At 56.1% G+C, this 20,698-nt stretch overlaps 1 protein-coding gene across 1 annotated transcript in view; it reads right to left on the bottom strand.

Annotated features, from left to right (window-relative positions):
• Positions 1–3,122: 3,122 nt before the first annotated feature.
• CSNK1G2 (casein kinase 1 gamma 2) overlaps positions 3,123–20,698 on the bottom strand; it is a 40,483-nt gene continuing 22,907 nt past the window's right edge. Inside the window, exons 2-11 of the mRNA XM_074939543.1 lie at positions 20,616–20,656; positions 18,564–18,633; positions 16,946–17,094; positions 15,370–15,604; positions 14,370–14,455; positions 12,798–12,882; positions 12,053–12,201; positions 11,466–11,549; positions 5,993–6,099; positions 3,123–4,968 (exon numbers count right to left, since the gene is read on the bottom strand). Coding sequence (XP_074795644.1) covers positions 4,914–4,968; positions 5,993–6,099; positions 11,466–11,549; positions 12,053–12,201; positions 12,798–12,882; positions 14,370–14,455; positions 15,370–15,604; positions 16,946–17,094; positions 18,564–18,633; positions 20,616–20,656 — 1,061 coding nt within the window. The 3' untranslated portion in view covers positions 3,123–4,913. The remainder of the gene's footprint in view (positions 4,969–5,992; positions 6,100–11,465; positions 11,550–12,052; positions 12,202–12,797; positions 12,883–14,369; positions 14,456–15,369; positions 15,605–16,945; positions 17,095–18,563; positions 18,634–20,615; positions 20,657–20,698) is intronic.

Below are 20,698 nucleotides of genomic sequence, written 5' to 3'. Positions count from 1 at the left end.
GAGTGGAAGAGAGCAGCTAGCAAAACAACCTTCAACTTCAGGAGTCTGTCTTCAACCAGTGTGGGAAGAGAACTGAGATAGCTGCTGCTGGCAGGGTCCTTATCTTCCCTGGGTGCTCTAAATTGCTGTGTAAATTACTGTAAAAGTTCAACCCTTGAAGCAATGTACAAGTATATTTTCCTTTGTTCCCCTTGACATTCTGTCTTGAAGAGAACAGTGTTCAGTGAAAGAAGTTAATGCAGGGAGGTGGTGGTCTGAGAAATATGTCGGTATATACAAGAGAGAGAGAGTGAGTTGCCTTAAGTTTTCCTTTCCACCTCCCCCTCGTCTCTCTTATTTAAACCCAAGAATGCAATGATGAAGGAGCAGCTAAAAGGTCTCCAATTCCTCTCAAAGGCAGACTTCAAACTATTTGACTAAAGCCAGGTTTTACTACTGGCTCTGCCATGAACCCAGAGGGGAGGAAACAGGGCCCCCCAAGGGACTGGAAGAGAAGCCAGTGTTGGGCAGGCCTAGCTGAATAAACAAAAGGCAGCTCTAAGTGTGTCTCTTCTGGACACACCAATCCTATAGTGAGCAGGTTTTGTTTAAGGGAATTGTGTGCCCCAGGTGAGTGTGCCCAGCCCTGGACTGTTAGTGGAGGGCTTTACCTAGTCAAAGCACTGTGCAGCCATCTCTTCCCTCCAGGCCCGGGAGGCAGCTGACAAAGGCAGACTGACTTCTCCATGCTCATAAGCCTATTCAGAGCAGTAGTCAGCTTAGACCTCCTTGATTCATTCCTCCAGCATCCACAGCCTGGCAAGACCGCTCAAACCTGCTTCAGTCAAACCCCAGCACCAGCCTGGGCTGTCACTGATCAGCCTTAATACCCTTGCAATCACTCAGGCAGAGCTGGTTTGAGTCTGACAGCAGACGTCCCTGCCACATCTATTTAGACCAGGCTACTCAGACCTCAGTGGTTCAAGAGCCAAAATTAGCAATCAAAATTATCCAAAAGAGCTCCTGCACTGAGTGAAGGGCTTCATTTACTACAGTAAATTCTATATAAACAGTGTGAGGGGAAATATTCAGTTTATATATTCTCACAGCAAATAAATTTAACAGTGCATGTTGATAACTTAATTGGGTAATAATTAAATCAGTGTTTTAATAGGTGCTGCCAACAGCAGCGTGTGACACAAAAGAACCCCTTGCAGGCCTGAGCCCAGGCTATGTATCCCTGAGCCCAGGCTGGGTCCCACAAAGGTGCAGCAAATGCCCCACCTGCCCATCAGTGCTAATGCCTGTTTACATTTAAGGCAGTTACACAACTGTCTAACTGGAAATGAAGGAATTACTCCTGCCACAGTGAGATGAGATAGTAGCATCTCTGGAACACCCCCCTGGCCTTTGCTTAAAGCCAGCATATCCCCACCTTGAGCTCGTATTCCTTACACTAGACTAAAACTCCCCACTCAGTCTGTATGTAAAATGCCCTTGTGTCTGTCCAGCAGGGATAATGTAAATCAGCAGCCATGACTAGCATCTCCCGGCCAGCCCCTGTCTGAGCTGGGCAATCACCCACCTCTTGGCCTGCTCCTTCACTCATGCCCCACCCCTGCCGTTGCTTCACATGGAGGAGGCGGCATTACTGTCAAAGGCAACTCAGCACCCTGAACTCCCCCTCCCCTCGTGGCTCCTAGCAGGTTGTGCTCTAAACTCATACTTTTCCCTGCTCTTGTCAGTCCTGCAGGGGCCGGTCTGCCTCCAGTTGGTAGATGTATGAGAACAATACACCCAGGGCTTGGGGTGTTCTGCTAAGCCTTGATACAAATTTCTATATGCTGGTGCAATCTGTTAATGGTCCCACAGGCCATTGCCTTCTCACAGCATCACCCCAAAATAAATCCTGATGGAAACTGGGGGGGGTTGGATTTTTTTTTTATTTTTTTTTTAAAAAGCCCCTAAATTCTATGGCTTCCAGGAAGCATCAGAGAAATGTAAATACCAGGTCTGTACACTTATTTAAAGCCATAACTAAACTTGCACTGGAACCCCCACCCTTCTGCTTTGGAGCTACACAAATACAGACTCTTGCCATGTGAGTATAGTGTCCCACTGCTCCCTGGGGCAGGAAGAGAGTCAGAAGACAGAGTTGGGCAAATGCCCTGGCCTCTTTCCCTTTTATTTCCTCGTAAGCCTGCAGGAGGTTTGTCTGAAAAGACAGATGGCAAATGGCAGTCAAAGTACGCACATGCACCCACTCACATACATACTTTTATTTTACACCTTCGGGGACTGGAAGTACAGTTCCAGTGAAGATTTAAGGCGGTTTCATTTGCATTGTTTGGGAAACAAGGTCAAACATTGCACATAACTAAATACCATACAAAGGTCCTGATTTGGTGGAATTCATTGAGTTGTCAAGAACCAAGCGCTCTCTAGCAGCTGGCTGTGCACTCCTTGTGTAGCTTGCCGGTGCAGCTGTCCCTCCCCACCACCTTGGTTCTCTTGAGCATGACAGAGGCACTGCTGTTGAAGTAAAACTGCAGACAAGAATATGAGGCTGCGTCTGATTCACAGTCCCTAGGATCTTTAAAGGGGCACTGACCTTCCAGCTTAGGGTGGATGCTGGGGAAGGAGGAAGCCACTTGAACTAGCTTAAGCCTGGTTTTAGCCATTCAGGGCTGATTTAAATGAAAGGAATTTGGCTGGAAGAGGGACAAAGCCGCTGTACTCCAGCAGGAATGGGAGAGAAATGTGCCAGGCTCCCCCTGCCTGTGGGCCCTAGTCCCCTCCCCTACAGCCGTATATTCCTACCCCCAGCCAACCACGTGCTGCAGCAACAGGATAGAGTAGCTGGTACGGCTCGCTGGCGAATCAGCCCAGGACCCCATTCCGAGGGCCTCTGCAGAAAAGTAAAGCAGGACGTACCTAGCACAAGTGGCGCTCCCCCTTTACGCCCACAAAGGATGGCAGTGTTTATTTCAGACAAAAGGCTTTGATCCTCCTCCTGCACAACCTCAGAGCAGCTTCCAGCTCCTACAGCTCAAACATTACAAGTGTCATAATTACACAGAAAATAAAAAAAACCCACATGCTACTTCCCCACCCGCCCACCCTGTAAAAAAACAACCCCAAAGTCAAATTTTGTTGCCGTGGTAAATACGCACAACCAAACACACATTCTCAGTCGTTTCACACTGAATTAAGGTTGGCTGTTGTGCCCCTTGTGGCTGTTTAAAGGTTTGTGTGTGTGTGTGTGTGTGTGTGTGTGTGTGTGTGTGTGTGTGTTTAAAAAAACCCCACAACTAGGAACTGCCACATGTGATCAGCTAAGGAGTAAGCACATGGGCCTCTGATTGTTGGATGAGCTGAGTGGGCCAGCCAAGGGCTCCAGCCCCGTGACTGGACTGGCAAGCAGGCAGGGAGGGTTTCAACCTTCATAAGGTTTGCTCTAGCCCTTCTAGAAAGGAGAGTCAGTGGACAAACAGAATGGCCTAGCTGGGTCTATCCTAGTGGGGGTTACTATTTCCCAGCAAGCTACAAATCTGATTCACTCCACGCTGCCCCTTTCGAGTGGGACGTGGAACCCCAGGGAGTTTTAACCATTCCTCCCCAGCTGGCCTCTTGTCCTCCCCTTCTTCCCCCAGGGAACATGCACACTGCTTCCTTACTGCACTGGCTTGGTTTTGGTTCATTTAGAAGGCTCTTGGTCTTCCCGGGAGGTCCCTGCTGATCAGAATATCAGCTGTGGGGAGATTCACTGGGTTGGGGGCTTGGACAACAGGAAAGTCTTTTAAAAAAAAGTCCAGTTAAGCAACTTCACATAAAACGAGGACACTGAACTCTCATGCCAGGAGTATAAGCAGGACTCAGCTATCCCCTGTGCTTAATAAAAACATCCTAAGCTGTCCTGTGCGCGAGGAAGCAATCCCTGCCCCAAGGCTCATTGCAGGGACCATTAAGACATCCTTTTTCTACCTTGCTCTTCAACATCAAGTTTCCCTTTGGTCTTGGCCAGGTGCCCCCAAGGTAGGTTGCCCATTTCAAATGGCTGAGGGCGTGGCTTCAGGGTTCTGATAAGCTCCCAACCATTCCTGAGACCCTAAATTCGGCTCCCCCCCCCCCACCTGCTTTCCCCTGTTAATTACTAAACTGTTAATTTCAAGACCAAACATCGCTTGTATTGCTAGCAAAAGTGCATCGTAAAACGAAAGTGTAAATGAGTCCCTCCTCCACGCATCACCGTACCAGAGACTCGGCTAACACAGCGATCAATCGCCACCACAAGGAAAGAGTTTTAACCAAATGGTGGAAGGGGAGCTTACAGGGAAAACACAATCTTTAAAAGAAAAGCAGAATTTCGTAACACTAAAAAGAGGAAGGTCAAAGACTGACAACTCAGCACTCTGCACCGAGACTTAAATTAACTTCAGAAACAAAGAAGCGACAGGGAAAAAAAAATTCTCCATAGCCCACCGCTCTTGAAATTGTCTTCGGCTTCTTCTATGCCAGCAATGTTTCTCGAGTCTGTAGAGTTGATCCCCGTTTTCAAACTAGTTAATAGAATCAAAAGAAATTCACGTCGTGGGTTTGGTTGGTTGGTTTCCTTTTTTAAATAGCTTAATGCTCCCCGTGGACTGCACGATAGACGGGTGTGGGAACGTCGGCAAAGTCTGACTTGGTTTGAGTAAACGACCACTGGGTGGATGTGGTGGTGGTGGAGGAAAAGTAAAGCAGTTTGGGAACTTCCCTCCCCCCCTCCCCATCCACACGTGGTGCCAGGCGGTGAAGTCATGATGGCTCTTCCCCCACCCCCATCAAAATCAGAGGGAGGGAAGGCCTTGCAGATCTGATCAGGAATCTAGACCCATCCATAGCCAGAGTTAGAGGCGATACTGCACAAACTGATCCGTGCTGTCCCTGGCAGATCACTTGTGGCGCTGGATGGTTTTTCTCTTCCTCCTCTTGAAGAAACAGCAGCACCTGCGGAGAAAGACAGACAGGCTGTCACGGCCCCAGACTGCACTTGTCCTCTCTAAGGCCAACAGCAGGTTCCTCCTGATTCCAGAAGGGATTGGACATTGCAAGGGGGAATGAGAATATCTGGAATCGTCGTAGTTCATGATAACATGGGTTTCTTTTTTTTTTTTTTTTTGGGGGGGGGGGGGGGGGCTTAAGCTGATCTTTATTAGCGACCAGGAGGTGGCCTGTGTGGGGGCAGATTCTCCCACATCTGCTGCTGGGAGGTTCTGACACCTTGCCTCCGAAGCAGCTGGTGCTGGCCACTATCAGAGAGGGGATATTGGACGAGATGGACCATGAGTCTGAACCCATCTGGCAAGCCTCACACTTCTAAAGACCAGCGAGAAGTGGGTTTGGGTCCCATCTCTCTCTCGTTCCCTGGTCACTGAAAAGCCCAGACCTCAAGTCACTGGACGCTGGGGGTGGGGACAGTATTTTTCACAGGAGTTAGGGGGGCACGAGTGAGATCGCGACCCTTCGGAAACGGACGAGTGCTCAGGCAGATGAAGATGCAATGCTGGTCAGCGCGAGAGCCCATGATCCCGCCCACGGCTGCAGCGTCCAGGCCGGGGTTTAGGGGAGAGCCTGTGTGGCCACAGCCTGCGTTCCTGGGAACTGGAATGAACCCCAGGGTCTGTCTCTGGCCAGGAACCTCAGCTCAGCATCCCCGGCAGATTTAAAATAGACAAATCCTGGCTCTTGGGAGACACCACGTGGCGACATTAGGCAGAGCAGGCTGTGAGCTAGAGAGGACGGCAGGGCGCGTCTGCGTCCAGCAGCCTCGGTACGGAGTCCCGTCGATTCGTTACAACTCAGTCCCCTCGATCCTCTACACAGGGGAGAAGGATACAACTGCGGCAGCCACACACAGCAGCAAATAAACCCCAACAACCCATCCAGTGTGGCCAGTGCAGCAGCTGCCAACCCCCCCACCCCACCCCCAGCAACCAAAAAAAGCAAACTGCAGGCGCAGCTGGGTCCTTACTTTGTATCATCCGCTACCTCCACCTCAGCGGGCGCCGTGATCGGGGCATTCGAATGTCCCGCGGTCGGGTCGTCTGTGTTCAGTTCTCCGTTGGTGGAACTCATCACCTGGGAGGAAAAGTTGGACAGTCAGAGACTGGATGCGTTCAAGCAATACAGAGAGCCGAGAGCCTGTTAGTTGGCCCTGCCCCGTCTAACACTGAATCCCTGCACGGAGTAGGGAAATAGGTACACCCCAACAATGCCCGAACTGCCTTCCCCACAGGGCGCATTATATACAGCAGGGGGCAGGTCAAAGCAGCAGCCCCTGTAGAGAAACTGCCACAATGTAAGAGAGCCAAGTTTCCTTCTGAGCACCCGGCCTGGGAGGCAACCTAGAGCTACCAGTGGTTGGGGGGAGGGACATGCCAGTACCCAGGACTGCTTTGCCTAGGGTGGCAGCATTGCTGAATCATACCTGCCCCTGGCCAAGCTGGCAACGAGTGCCATAGGTGCTGGACTAGCTAGAGGGGCCGGGCCTCAGCCTCCCAGCACTCTCTGTCATTGAGCGAGCTTGCATCGCTTGCGGAGAGGAATGCCCTCCTGTCTCCTTGCAGCAGAGGAGGGGTTTTCCAGAAGGCTATTCGGCAGGGCCTGCCACACAACACGCCTGGGAAGGGCCCAGATTTCATTTCTGTAGCACGTTTTCAAACCCGGCTCTTCCTGTGTGATCAGACCCAAAATCTGCGAGCCTCAGAAACCGCCTCCCAATGGCAACCCAGCGAGCCGGGCAGCGCTTCACTCCATGGCCACTCACATCCCAGAGAACGACCAGGCCAGTGGAGCAGCAGTGCGCCAAGGTGGTGGTCGTGGTGGTGGGGGTTCTGCTCTGCTCCCAGTACCTGTTTTGTTCCTGAGCAGTAAAAACAAGTAGGGGAAGGCTAAAGCTCCGGGGCCTGCCCTGAGGTTTGAGCTATTCACATGCTCTGGATTCCCACTAACTTCCCCTGTCCCAGACAGGTTGGCCCGCCTTGGACCCTCGCGCTGTGGACGACTCTCCCTAGCGCCATATCCTGTGCTCAGCCGCCGTTCGTGACTATCCTCGGTGCCGGCCCTTCCCCTTGCAGCCACCGATGCCGGCTCGTGTAGCAGACGGAACAGAGCAGCGCCACCCACGGCTGCGACGCACCAGGGCCAAGCCCCTCACACGCCGGCAGGTCCTGCGACCTCACCACGCACCGCAGGAAACCGGCAGCTGCTTCCCAGCAGCTACGATCTCTGGGGAGCCACCGTCCCTGGACGGGGATCGCTTCCGGTTTCACTGCCCGTGCTCCTGGGAGACGGAATCGAAGTGGCAAGAGGCGGAGACGGGCCAGCACTGCAGTACCTGAGCAACTCTGTTTGATCCCCTCCTCCCCTCTGGGCAAGGCCAAGTTACCTGGCTGACGTCCAGGCCTAATACTTGAACTCTGGCAGTCCCCACCCCTTCCCTGGGGAGGCCTCACCAGCCTTGCCCAGCACTGGGGGAAGCGGCACTATGCAAGCTCATGCCCAGCCCCGGCGACACAGGCCGTGCCTTCAGGGCAGCGCCGTACGGTCGGGTCAGCGGCCAGGCCACACGTGAACAGCGCAGAGCGGCCGCCACATTGCGCCAGCTCAAGCGGCAGCCTCCACCCCCACTGGGGCCAGCCCACTGGTGTTAGCAGCACCCCCACATTGGAGCTATAACTCAAGTTAACTGCAGTGAAGACAAACCCCGAGACTAGAGAGCACGCCAAGGGGGGAGAGCACGTTTCTAGCGGCCATTGCCACAGGAAGCAGAGCTGTGCAGCGAGAACAGCGGGGGATGGTCTGGGTGTCCCTTGCCCACTCACGAAGGCCGGTGGTAGGAGCAGGAGCCAGGGAGAACACACACGACTCAAAGCTCTGCTTGGGAGAGTTAGGCGAGCTTTGCCCCAGGAGCCCCGTGGCAGGGGAACAAATCAAGTGAGGAGAGACAGACAAGCACAGGGACTAGTGAGGAACGAGGACAGTTGTGGGAAGAGTTATATGGAACGAGGGTGAAATTCACCGAGGCCCAGCACACAGTCCAGGGCCCAGCTAAGCCCGTGAATTTCTCCCTTTCACCACGAGACACAGGAAGCAGAGGTGCCCCAGTTTTTGGCAGGGGGATTCTTGACCCTAGCGGAGACGTGCTTCAACACATACCCAGGACCATCTGCAAGGGGCTGGGGTCACAGAAAGCAGGAGAGGACGACGACTATGGGGCAGGATTAAGCACTGCCTGCAGATCTGAGAGCGGACATGGTTTCAAGCTCAGCTGATGCTGGAAGTGGAAGAGGGGAGACGGAGGGGTGAACCTGAGCACCAGAAAGGGAAGGAGAACTGGGGGATGGGCTTAAGGGACAAAGCCAGAGATTCCACATCCACAGATGGAAACGAAAGGTTGCAAAGCCCCAATCCTGGGGATAAGCACAAATCGCGCCCAAAGGATGCTGCTGCAGCCGGAGTTTTGTGGGACAGGCCCTTTCCCCAGTGGCCCGTCCCCCACTTTGGGAATGCCCCCTCCACTCCCACTCAGCACACTGCATGTACCTGCACGGAACCCCCAAGCCTGCTGGTCGCTAGGTGAGTTCCTAGAGGTTCCTCGGCAGGCTGCTGACTAGCCTGAGGATCACACAACTCGTTCCCCTCGGGCGACTGCTAGTGACCGGCAGGACAGGAAACAAAACAGAAGAAGAAGAAGAAGAAGAAGAAGAAGAAGAAGAAGGAGGATGGAGACGAAGGGGCAGGAACGGTGGGGGAGAGGAGTCAAGAAAATAAGACATGCAAAAGCAAAAATGTAAACAGAGCTTAGTGTGTTAAGGCAAATAAACCAGCGTGGTCCCCAGTGAAATCCCATCCGACTGGAATGGTCTGGGACTCAGAGCCATTTGACCAGCTGCTGGTCTGTTGATTGGGTTCATGCTTTACTCACACCTTCGCTTGTGCACGTGGGCACGTTCACCGCCCCCCCCACCCTAACGTGTAAAGATCTCTCGGGGTCTCTGGTGCACTAGTCCAGAAAGATAGGCACTTGGTCTGCTGCCCTCCGCTTTGGCCAATGCTGAGACGTGCTGCTGGCTTTTGGAGATCGCTAGCAGCGGAAGCTGTTTCGCCATGCAGAGGGGACAAGCCGTGTTTTAAAAAGAGGTGGGGGAGCCGACGCTGCCCGAGGTTTGATTTTGCAGAGTGAAGACTGACAGAAATTAAAGCTACGGGTCTATCTTCCCATCGCTGCAGGGTTTAAAGCCGGAGGATTCAGGAAAGATCAGGGCTTAGAGTAAACTGGGTGATCATTAGGAATCTAGATACAGCGAAGAACAGGCACCTCCTGTGTATCAGATCCTCTGGGATTGCACTGGGCCTCTCGTTCAGTAAAGAGCCTGGTGTAGTTACCGCACTGTGGACAGCCTTCCACTGGGGATGTTACCAGTCTCCCTTCTTCCCACCGCTGCTGGCGGCCCGTCAGAAAGAGAGAAGGTCCCATGGATAACTGAGACTAGGGGATGAGCCCTGCAGAATATTCCCTCTCCATAAAAGCAGTGGGACTGCTGGGGCGCCTGTGCCACCCGCACCCAGCTGGTTCGGATTGTCTGCACCGGGTCCAAAAGCCAAACCCAGCTCCATTTGGCCAAGGTAGTGGTGACTTGAGGTCCCACCACTGCTCCTGAGCACCAGGCTTCAAGAGGATTTATTCGGTAAGTTAAGGCAAAGGGAACCCAGTTCTCTCCAGCTGCTGGCTGAGAAGGCTGAACCCTGACAAAGGCTGGGTGTGAAACCCGCTGGTCCCCCCATACTCGGGGACGAGCAGTTTTTAAACTAAGTCCTGAGCATGCAGCACCGCCTGGAATCAAACCCCCTTTGTCAGGGCATGAGACCAAGTCACAAGAGAGCGCTGATTACTTGGAGCTCAGCCCGGCCACCCTAATGTCCTCCCCACTCCATGGGTTTCCTTGGCTGTCCCATCTTCTGGGAGCACCACAGCAGGAGGCCAATTAGCTGGGACTCTACCCTGCTTTCCTAGAAGCTAAGCCAGGCCAAGTTCCCTCCCCACCCCAACGCAGAGCCAGCACGGGCACCCTCTCCACGTGGCCATTCCTCACTGGCCCCTGGGAAGAGCCGCCTCGGCAAAGTGCGCTCCTGGTTCCTAGGGCGAGGCTGCCACGTGCTGTTCTCTTGCCAGCAGCAAAGTTGGGCTCCACTGAACTGATTCCAACTCAGCCCAGCAGTGTCTCCCAGACCTGAGCTGTCTTCACCCATGTCTCTACCCCGCCTTCCCCCCCAGAGAGAGAGACAGAGGCTGGGTCTCCTCCACATAGTGGTGACTGCTGAGATCAAATCACCTGCGGCTCTCCCCACGGGGCAGTATGGAGAGACTCAAATCGGCCGGCCAGCCCAGCTCCCATCAGAAGGGCTGGTTTAACCCAGCTGAGCACTCCCACAGTCCCCTTCATGGTCACCCAGGTGGGGCGACAGAATCAGGCTGCCCAGCTGATTCCAGTGTGGCAGGCAGCACCAGCGATCCCAACACAGCCCCATTCCCTTCGCCCACCACAGGGGGTTGTAGGACTCTGCCAAGGCAGCCTCACCACCAGCTCAGGGCCTCTGGACTCACCAGCAGGGCCTTTCCACTGTCACCCCAAGGACCTGGGCATGCATCGGGGCAGGGATGTCACATGGGAGTCTGTCCTGGAAGCCACAGCTCTCCGGACGCTGCTCAAGGAACTGGACTGGGATCGCGTGACACCAGCACTGGGACAGACCCAAGAGGTGGTTCTGAGACTGGCCTGAAGGCCCGTCAGCAGTGAGCTGGTCTCACCCATGCTCTGGGCTCTAGTCAGTGCCGAACCCAAGGAGGACAAGGTCCCGACTGATCCCCAGCCAGGGCTCCATGACACACATGGTCCCACCTTGCTGTCCACGCCCCCTGGTGCCTTGACAGCAGGTCAGCCATGTACCAACTGCACTGGGGCCTCCAACACCCTGTCCTCCCAAAGCATCTAGGCCTCCCATGAGCCAGCCCAGTACTGAGAGCACTGGCGCAGCCTTCCCCGCGCAGCCTCAATGGCCCAGCAGCGCTTGCAGGGCTGTGACAGGGATGCAGAGGCAAGAAACCCTATGGACCTGCACTTTCCATGGGCCTATGCCCCACCTCTCTGAGGAATCCTCCATATCCCTCCTAAGGGCTTTCCATTTGCCCCGCACCTCCACACCACCACCTTCCCTCTGGCCACGGAGAAAGGGACTGGCCAGCCGATGTCTCTCCTGGATCAGGCAGAGGAGATGCCGGCCTGCCTTTCAGCCCCCACAGGAATGGCTAATGATGTCTGGACCCCTCCTCCCCACAGCTTCCCCTATGAATCGGTTTGCTCCGCCCCACCATGGCCAAGCTGCTCTGTCGCTGGGACCTGGCCCGGCCAGCGTGGCTGGGGGCAGGCAGGCGGGCGGCTCACCTGGTGTTTGGTGTGTGGCTGTGCTTTGTCTCTGTTTGGAGGCTGCACTTGGACGTCGCTGTGGATTGTGCCGATTGGAGTTGGCTGCAGATCAAGACACCAGGAGGAAAAATCATAAAGAAAGGCCCATAATCTCCGTGCAGGCCATGTGCGCCTTGGGCTTTCGCTACCATCCGGTGGGGAGAGGGCCCGGGAGCTGGGGGAGGGCCCAGGCTGACTATGTGGAGGGCGGGATTGTGGCTCATGTTATGAGGGGAGAGATCTCACTCCTGGGGGCTGGCATGGGACTGGTTTGGGCTGGCGCCACTAGAATGAAAATAAAGCCTGGGGTCCAAGTGGCTGAGACAATGTGTGTGTTCTGGGTGGGGGGCAGACAAGGGACTGAGACGTGGAAAGGAACTAACAGGACGATGGGGGGGGAGCTAACCTCTCAGGAGCCAGAGGGGAACTAAGCAGCTGTAATCACACCCAGTCAAGCTCTGCCTGCTGCTCCCATGTACTTCGAGCCAGAGACAGCCATCCAGCCCCTCCCCACAAGGGGCACTCGGGGTCTTCCCCCTGCCCCACCTCCATTCAGCAGCACTTACTAGCGGCTTCCCGGCCCAGTCGTACTCGTAGTCGAAGACGTAGCCGCTCCGGTCGAACAGGTCCGTGAAGAGCTTGCGCAGGTAGTCGTAATCCGGCTTCTCGAAGAAATCCAGCCGCCGCACGTAGCGCAGGTAGGTCGCCATCTCCTCTGCGGAGGCACAGCGGACTCAGTGTGGCCCGCGGGCTGTGCGGAGGGAGCACCCGGCGCAGGGGAGGCGCAGCGGACTCAGTGTGGCCCGCGGGCTGTGCGGAGGGAGCACCCGGCGCAGGGGAGGAACGAGGCAGCAGGGAAATACCCACAGAGGCTGGAGGGTGTGGGACCGAACTGCACAAATGCAGCCCTGAGACGGCTGTAAGGAACAGCCACAGGGAGAGATCCTAACCCACTCCGTCCCCCCACCCCACTGTGGCAGCAGACAAAGGCTGGGGGAGAAGTCCAGCAAGCCCAGCTTTCGGAGGTGGGGCAGGAGGGGGCGAGGCTGCAGTGAACGGTGTTGCAGGGGACCGAGCTGTGCAGTAACCCATAGGTGGCAGTGTAGCTTAGTATACAGTACACCAGACTGGGACTCAGGAGACCTGGGTGCTAATCCCAGCTCTGCCACTGACCTGCTGGGTGTCCCTGGGCAAGTCCTGTCCCCCATCCGTGCCTCAGTTTCCCCTCCCAGCTTCTGGCTGTCAGGTCTATTTAATGCGGGCACGACCGCTGGCCCCTCACTGCTCTCCCAACTTGAGCAGTGCTCTTACCTGGGAAGTTTTCACACAGAACTTCGACGGGGGTAGCTCTTTTGGTATCTCCGATCTTCTGATACCGCTCCTTCAGCGTGTCAGCCTAGAACGGAGAGCATGGGCGAGAGCTCAGCAGGGCACCGTGGACAAGCATCATGCCCGCCCGGATGGCCTGGCAGGAGCACACTGGCCAAAGCCCTAAGCCAGGGTTTAGGAGCTGACTGGGCTTCCCACCCCCACCATCCAGCTACCCCGCTGAGCCATCGCAGGTTTCAGGAGAGGCGGGGAGACTGGGCAGCAGGACAGTCATGCCGAGAGCGGCAGGGATACCAGCCAGAGAGGGGGTGCATATTCCACTCCCCTGACTACCATATGGAATGAGGCGGGAGAGCCTGGCTGGCGGCAATCAGGGACTGACAGGGCCGAGCTCCCAGAGACACAGCCGTGCAGACCTCGCTGGGCACAGCCAGGGACACAGCGTATGAGAGTGAGGAGGGGAACAGCGGCGACTGGCTTGTTACCAGGGCCTCTTTGGAAACCAAACCCGCCTGGTAGCCCAACAGGCCGAAGGGCCAGCCACCAGGAGGGTTGGTAAGTCACCAGCCTGAGGCCCAGCACCGCGGGGTCTGACAGTGGCCAGAGCGGGATTCGTCGGAGAAATGCTAACACAATGCACATAACAATCTGCGCTGCAATACAGCCACCTCTCCGGCACAGCCTCAGCTCCCCACTGTGGGCAAGACAATACCTCAGCAGCCACCTGGCACCCGGGGAACGTGGGGACAGACAGAGCAAGTGGCTGGTCCAAGGCCACAGAGAAACAGCAACAGTGAAGGAAACAGACCTGGAAATCCCCACCCCTCGGCCAGCGCATCTCAGCCTCCGTCTCACCCCTGGGAGAGCAGCGGCCCTAAGGGCTTGGACTTCTTCGGGAGGCTGGCCAACACCAAGCACTTCTGAGCCTCCCCCGCCAAGTCTCCCATGAGCCACAAGCCCCCCGCACCTCCAGCAGGAATTTCCACACAGAAGGAAATTTAAAATACGAATGGTTACTTATTGCAGATTTAAGGAGCCCGGGAGCTGGGGCTGGTACCCGATGAGTGAACTCAGCACTACGCTGCTTGGTGACTGACGGATGGACTGAGTTTGGGAAACCTTCGGGTTCCGATCCTGCAAACACCCATGTGAGAAACCGACTGGCATGCGTAAGTGTTGGCAGGATCGGGGCCCTGCCGTCTGTGAGGGCAGCACCGGGGGGAGAGGTTAGATGGCCCCTCTCTGGACAGTTCTATCAAGAGCTTTTTTTGGTCTGGGCCCATTTCTGAGGGTAGCTGAAATTGACAATTACTCACATTTTCCCCGATTTAAATCCATACTACAGCGCCCAGCCAGCCAGCCAGGCACCTGGGCTCAAACCAGAGCACCCACACGAATGTGTGTTGATGCTGTCAGGCCCCTGTTAACTTTACTCCATCCACCCTCGCGAACTCAGGGTGGGATCCGCGCCCCCCTGCCAGCCATGTGAGAGAGACACGTAGGGCCTTGTGCTCGCTCAGCACCCAGCAAGGACGGCAGCCAGATGGCACTTACCTTGAGCCCTTGCCAAGGGAGGCTGCCCCTCAGGAAGTACATGAACATGTGCCCTAGCGCTTCCAGGTCATCCCTACGGCTTTGCTCTGGGCAGAAGAGAGAAACAGTAAGTGCCATGGGCAGATTCCTCAGAGGGCAGAGCTGCCCCGTGCCGCGCCCTGCCCCCGGCACCACCACCCCGTCGCGCCCTGTGGCAGCTCCTTCAGTGCAAGAAGCCCAGGGCAGCTCACGAGAGTGAGCAAGGCCCAGACTTGCTGAGCTGGTCAGACAAAGCAAAAGCTGAACAAAGGGGCTTTCGATGGCCACGTAACTCTTAGTATTGCTGCATCTGGGCTCCCAGGGGGGCCCAGGACTGGTACAGAACGAGACCAGGCTCTGGGGAGCTCGCTCGCTCCACCAGGACCAGGAGACAGGCACTAGAGGCAGCCAGACTTGGGTGCCTGGCATTAGCGGCTGGGTTTCACTGGGGTGAATAAAGTGAGCGACAGCAGCCTGAGCATCTCATGGACTCTCCTGTCCTGGTCCTGGAGAGGCTGTGACGCCACGTGGACTTGCACAGAGGCACCCCCTGTCCCGCCCATGGCAGCGCAGATCTGAGCGGCGGCAGGGCCCAGCAGCCAGCAGCGTGAGCTCACTGGTGCTCGGGCGCTAGTGCTCCCTAGCATCGTGCTCGAAGCGCACTCGGCTGCAGACCTAGCTACCCCGGCCCATGACACCTCGCTGTCAGAAGCAAATGCCCCCCTAGCTGCAGTCCTCTCTCTCACAGTTGCCCTTTATCCAGAGCAATACGGGGGGACAGGAACATTCCTGGGGCAGACACCAGTAAAGGCAAGACCCCGGTGGAGCAGGACAGGTTCCCCCACAGACCTGCCTCCCCTCCAGCTGCCCCTCGGCATAGAGCCAGGAAAACACGGGGCTGGAGCAGTGCGGGAGCCACTGAATCATCCACCCCCAGTCTCACTCTCCCTTGGGCAGTGCCAGCGATAGCCGGGCACGGTACCTTTCCCGAGGTGCGTGTTGATGCTCATGTATCGCGCCGTCCCCGTCAGGCTCTTGTGCTCTCGGTAGGGGATGTGTTTTTTGGTCTCGGGGTCGATGTACTCCTTGGCCAGGCCAAAGTCAATGATGTGGATGGTGTGCTGACGCTTGCTGCCCGGCCGCCCCACCAGGAAGTTCTCCGGCTTGACATCTCTGTAGATCAGGCTTTTGGTGTGAACGTACTCCATTCGCGTGATCTGTGGGGGGAGGGGCTGGCATCAGCGGGAAGTCGTGGGCAGGCTTGCTCTGCCGGCATAGACAATGCCCGGCCTTTCACTCCGGACCTGCTGGGCTCCGTTCTGTTCTCGCCCCATCTCAAGCCGAAGTAACTCTGCTAAAGCCAGCAGCCACTCTGCTTGGCTCTCAGAATCAGGCCCGTTGGATCCCCACCCACCCAGCCAGCTCCGGGAGAGGAAGGACGGTCAGGGCACTAGCTAAGCCTGTGGGGCCCGGGATCCAATTCCCTGCTTTTCCATAGCCTTCTCAAGCGACCTTGGACGAGCGTCTGTGTGCCTCAGTTCTCCACTTAACAGCCCTGCCAGGACCAGGAGGACAAACATGCACACCCTGAAGCACTTTGGGACCTAACCATGAAAGGTGCTGCATAAGAGCTTGGCCTTATTACATTTTAAAGCCCAAGCAAGGTATTGTTTTTAGGGGTGGAGCCTTACAGACCCCAGGAAACACCTCCAGCGAACCCAGGGCCAAGCTGGCAGGTCACCAGAAGGCCACATGCTGCACCTAGTGCGCCTAAACCAGAACCAGCTGCAGCCTGCCAGGACTCTGGTTCCCATGCCATGCTCCATCCTGAGCTGGAGGCTGCCCCCATGGAGCAGTGCAGGCTGGGAGGCGTAGTCTCCGTGGACTGTAGCTCCCCACAAAGGGCAGGCTGGACCCGGTCTGTCAGACACATGGGTTCTGAGCCTGGATTTGCTGCAGACTCCTGCAAACACCTGGGATTTTTGAGCAACATGAACCTACCTCCAGTTCCCAGAGAAATAAAGTGCCACTATCCCTGGAAACTGAGGCACGGAGAGATATGACTTGCCCACGGTCGCCCAACAGGCCAGCGGTGGAGCCAGGAATAAAACCCAGGCCTCCCGAGTCACGGTGCAGCGCTCTACCCACTAGACTACACTGTCTCCAATTCAACACAGGCATCCTGTGAGGGAAGACTTCCTGAGATGGGGCTCCCCAGCAGGAGTTTCCAGTCAGCCCACCTGTCTCCTAAGGATTCTCTCCTGCTCTTGGATCCCCCCAGTCACTCCCCCCCCCCCTCCAGGGCTGTTCGGTTTGGTGCGGAACATGCAGCCTGCTGATCTCCTGCCCGGAAGCCGCCTGCCAAACCCTGACTGCACCCCCAATAAGAACGTTACACACTGGGTGCTTTTGCCTCTTTCTTCCTCCCCACCGCCTAAGCCCCCCACAGTACATTCTGGCTGGGCCAGAGGCATTTCCTCTGGGGGCAAACTGGTCACTGGGGATTGGACGGCAGGGCATGCCATGCCTCCCAGCTGCATCGCGGGCACCATGCTTACCAACTGGATCGCTATCATCAGGACGGTTTTGAGCGTGAAGGTCCGATCGCACAGGTCAAACAGGTCTTCCAGGCTGGGTCCCAGCAGCTCCAACACCATGGCGTTGTACTTCCCACAGGGCCCAAAGTAATACACCTGAGGAATGCCTTCTGCAAGAGCGAGTGTGGAGGAGTCAGCGCCGAGCTGCAGCAGAGACGGGAAAATCCCTTCTCTCCCAGCGGCCACACCCCGGCCAGGTGGCATCTAAGGCCAGACGCAGGGGGCTGGAGGAATCCAGGGCATGGACGCTGCTGGGTAACCTCGGTACCAGGGAGATGCGGCTAGTACTGGAATAGTAGCCAATGCCGGGGGTTACCAAGGCAACAAACGCTTCCCCCCCTCCCCGGGGAGGACATTAATTGGGAATTGTTGGCAAGGGGGAGTTTGCCCCTCCCTTGCACCCCCAGAACTACTCTGCTGCATTATTCCTGAGCGGGGTTGGGTTCTCCCCACACTCTCACCCTGCCGGAGAGGCACAAGCTGCCCTGTTCAGGGAGGAGGGGAAGAGGCTGGTCTCAGCTGGGGGTGAGACCTGGGCCAGGATAGATGTTGGCACCCCTGGCACTCACTAGGGGCCCTCATGCCATTTTTACAAGCGGGTTAACAGGACTTGGCCCTCTGCTCCAAGGTGTCGGGGGGAAGTTTGTTTCTGTGAAAAACAGCCTGACAAGGTGGAACCAGAAAGACAGCAGCCAGGCACTGAGCAATGCACCCTGTGCGTAATGACAACGCCCTGACTTCTGACCCACAGCCCCTGCTATTCCAGCCCTGAGCTCTCCCCCCCCCCCGCCCCCCAGCTCTGCGATGCCCCTCACTCCCAACCCACAGCCAATCCCTTCTACTCCAGTGCTGGAGGACTTGGGGACGCGAGGGCTGGGGGAGGGGGGGGGGGGCACGGACGGATGACAAGTTCAGTTTCTGGATCCTGTGTTGCAGGGAGATGGAAGCACATCTGATGCACACCGGGTTCCTGAGGTTTGTTTTGGGGGAAGGAGATGATCCTTCCCAGTGACCCGTCTGACAATCCAACCACCACCATCTAGCCCTCTGGCGCTGGCCGGAAGGAGCTGGGACATGGCGAAAGGGCGTTAGCAGGATCTGAACCCCACAGGACTCCACCCATGGACCAGGAACAGAGGCTGTTGGCACTCAATGGCCACCATTCTCCTCCTGGCCGAGACACACTTTCCCACCTTCCCCTGCATCACGAGTCCCAGGGTCAGTCCCAGCTTGGAGGGGTGACACCCCCCACCCAGCCCCATCACCTGGGGAGCAGGACACCCTGCTCTTTGGGGGGGGGGGGGTGCAGGGGAGGAGGGTCCCAGATGACCCAAGGCAGCTCAGCAGCATCCCCGACACTAGCACAGAAATGAAAACAAAGGGGATCAAATATAAGAAGCGTATGGAAGACCTGCTTCTGTCAGCCGAGCAGATGGGCCTCAGCAGCTTAGGCTGGGGATGGAGGGCAAAGCTGCAGCGTCATGGTTACAATGAGAGCTGCGCGCACACACACCCACTCCTGTCCTTCCAGGCCAGCTGGGCCCCTCCCCAGCGCTTAGCACACACAGCTGCTCCTTACCTGCATTTCCGAGCTGTTTGTAAAACCGATATTCTAGATGCAGCTGTGGGGCTCGTGATTTTATCGGTTCCTTGAGGGAAGTGAGAGAAAGAGAGGAGATGAGCAAATGAGGGGGCCATGCAGGGTCTCAGGAAGGGCTGCTTGCTTCAGACGCCCCGACTTCAGGCAAGGCAAATGGCTGGAGCACATTTTACAGCTCACCCAAACGTTCATTACAGAGCAGAGAAGGGGTCTGGTCTATGGGAAGTTGGCATGAAATGGAGACCAACCCTCAGGGGTGGACATCTGATCCATTGGGCAATTTTCTTAATTTACAGGAAATGAAACGAAACCAAAGAATGACACAGGGGAGAGAACGTAGGTCCCTGTGTGACAGAGAACGGACATGGCAGGAAATCATTCCAACGAGGGACCGGCATCACCACAAAGCAGAAGGCCTCAGTTATGCGAAAGCCAGGGTGGTGCAAAGGGGCCGTGGTATAATGGAGACTCCAGGCCGGAGATGATGATCTCTCTCTTCTGACTTTGTTTCTGCTCAGTCACCTTTGGGGCAGGGAGGGAGGGGAAAGGCTGGAGAATCTGTACCTTGGCAATCCCACTCACTTCTGGCACCATGGGCCAAGAGGCAGAGTAACTAAGCAGGAAACTTGCCCCTGGGACCCTCCTTCCGACAGAATCTCTTTTAGCACCAGGAACATCAGGGATGCTGTATTCTGTCCAGCCTTTCATTTAAGGCCTCTCTGGGATACATCTGGCTCACGCTGGGCATGTGACTGGTCTGTGGCAAACTGTGCCGTACGGTCGCTTCCTTCCCAAAGCCCTGAGCTGAGTGGCAAGTCCACGTGGCTGCTCGAAGTCAGTGTGTTCGATGCCCAAACGGTTTTATTGCAATGCACTCCCCAAAGTGGGGGCCGGGCACATGGGGATTTGCCACCGGACAGCTCAGGCACATGGGGTGAGAGTTCCTAAAACCCTCGGGGTCGGCTGGTGCTTTGTGGAGTTTCACCAGCAGTTGCCCCGGGAGGAGAGTTAGGTCAATGCCCCATGCTTTAGCCATCCCTCCGGGGAACCCTGGAAGTGCCACGCAGAGAGAGCACAGCCAATTACACCGGACGAGGGGGAAGGCTCAGATTAGAATGCAGTGAGGGGCAATGTCTGTGCAGCTAGGACTGCACCGGCTCAGAGGCTGGAGCGCCTCACACAGGAGCAGTTCCATGAGCTCCACAAACAGGTGGGGTTTTCATCCCCCGCCCCAGTCTCCCACTCACTCACAAACCTGAGCTACAAAGGGACACTTGAGTTACTGCTGCTGAGTGGAACGCTCTGCCATGCCAGGTTTCTCTACCCTTCTCGGCACATCTACCCCACGATACCGGTTCTGGGCTATGTGGACTTGGGCCCATTCCCCCCACCCTTCCTGACCTGCACTCCAGATACAGGCTGGCACCAGCCCCAACAGTGGAGTGCCGCTCCAAGCAGAGAAATGCAGCTTCCACAGGTGAGTTTGTTAGACACCTTGTGATGGGAGGGGACTGCAGGAAGGGAGACAGCAACAAGCTGCCTGCTCCCTCTGCTGCTAGGCCAATGCAAGGGGAGGCTGAGCAGGAGGTGGCCTTGTCCCAGGTGGCATGGCAAGAAATGCAGTGCTGGTGAAAGGTGCCGATGGGAACCTAGGAGAGGATACTGAAGCTCTCTGGGTGTGTCTCATCCTGACCTTTCACTCTTGGTCTCTCTGCTGAGACTCCCTGTTGGTACCAATTGTAGAGATGGCTAGTGTATGGTGGACAGACACTAGGAAAGTTCTGGAGTTGCCACGATCAAGCTGATCCTGACTCAGAGCCACATGCTTCTCACGCCCAAACCTCACGGCTTGGTAACTGCATTAATTGCTTTGCATGCACTAGGTTCTCAACCACCACTTAACGCATCTTACATAGCCTCTATGTAACAACTGGCTCAGCTAGAGCTGTTTTAACTGATTAGTCAAAGGCCAGGCTCTGAAACACTAGCTAACCTGGACAGCACAGTGAGAGGGAAGGAAAAGAAACTTACCAATTTTATAGCTACGTATTCATTCGTGTAGAGATTCTTTCCTGCAGAAAGAGATGAGAGAAATAACATTGGGAGTGAGCGAA

Source organism: Natator depressus, chromosome 25, assembly GCF_965152275.1.
Source record: "Natator depressus isolate rNatDep1 chromosome 25, rNatDep2.hap1, whole genome shotgun sequence".
Taxonomy (NCBI): domain Eukaryota; kingdom Metazoa; phylum Chordata; order Testudines; family Cheloniidae; genus Natator; species Natator depressus.
This window is presented reverse-complemented; position numbering and strand designations above follow the sequence as displayed.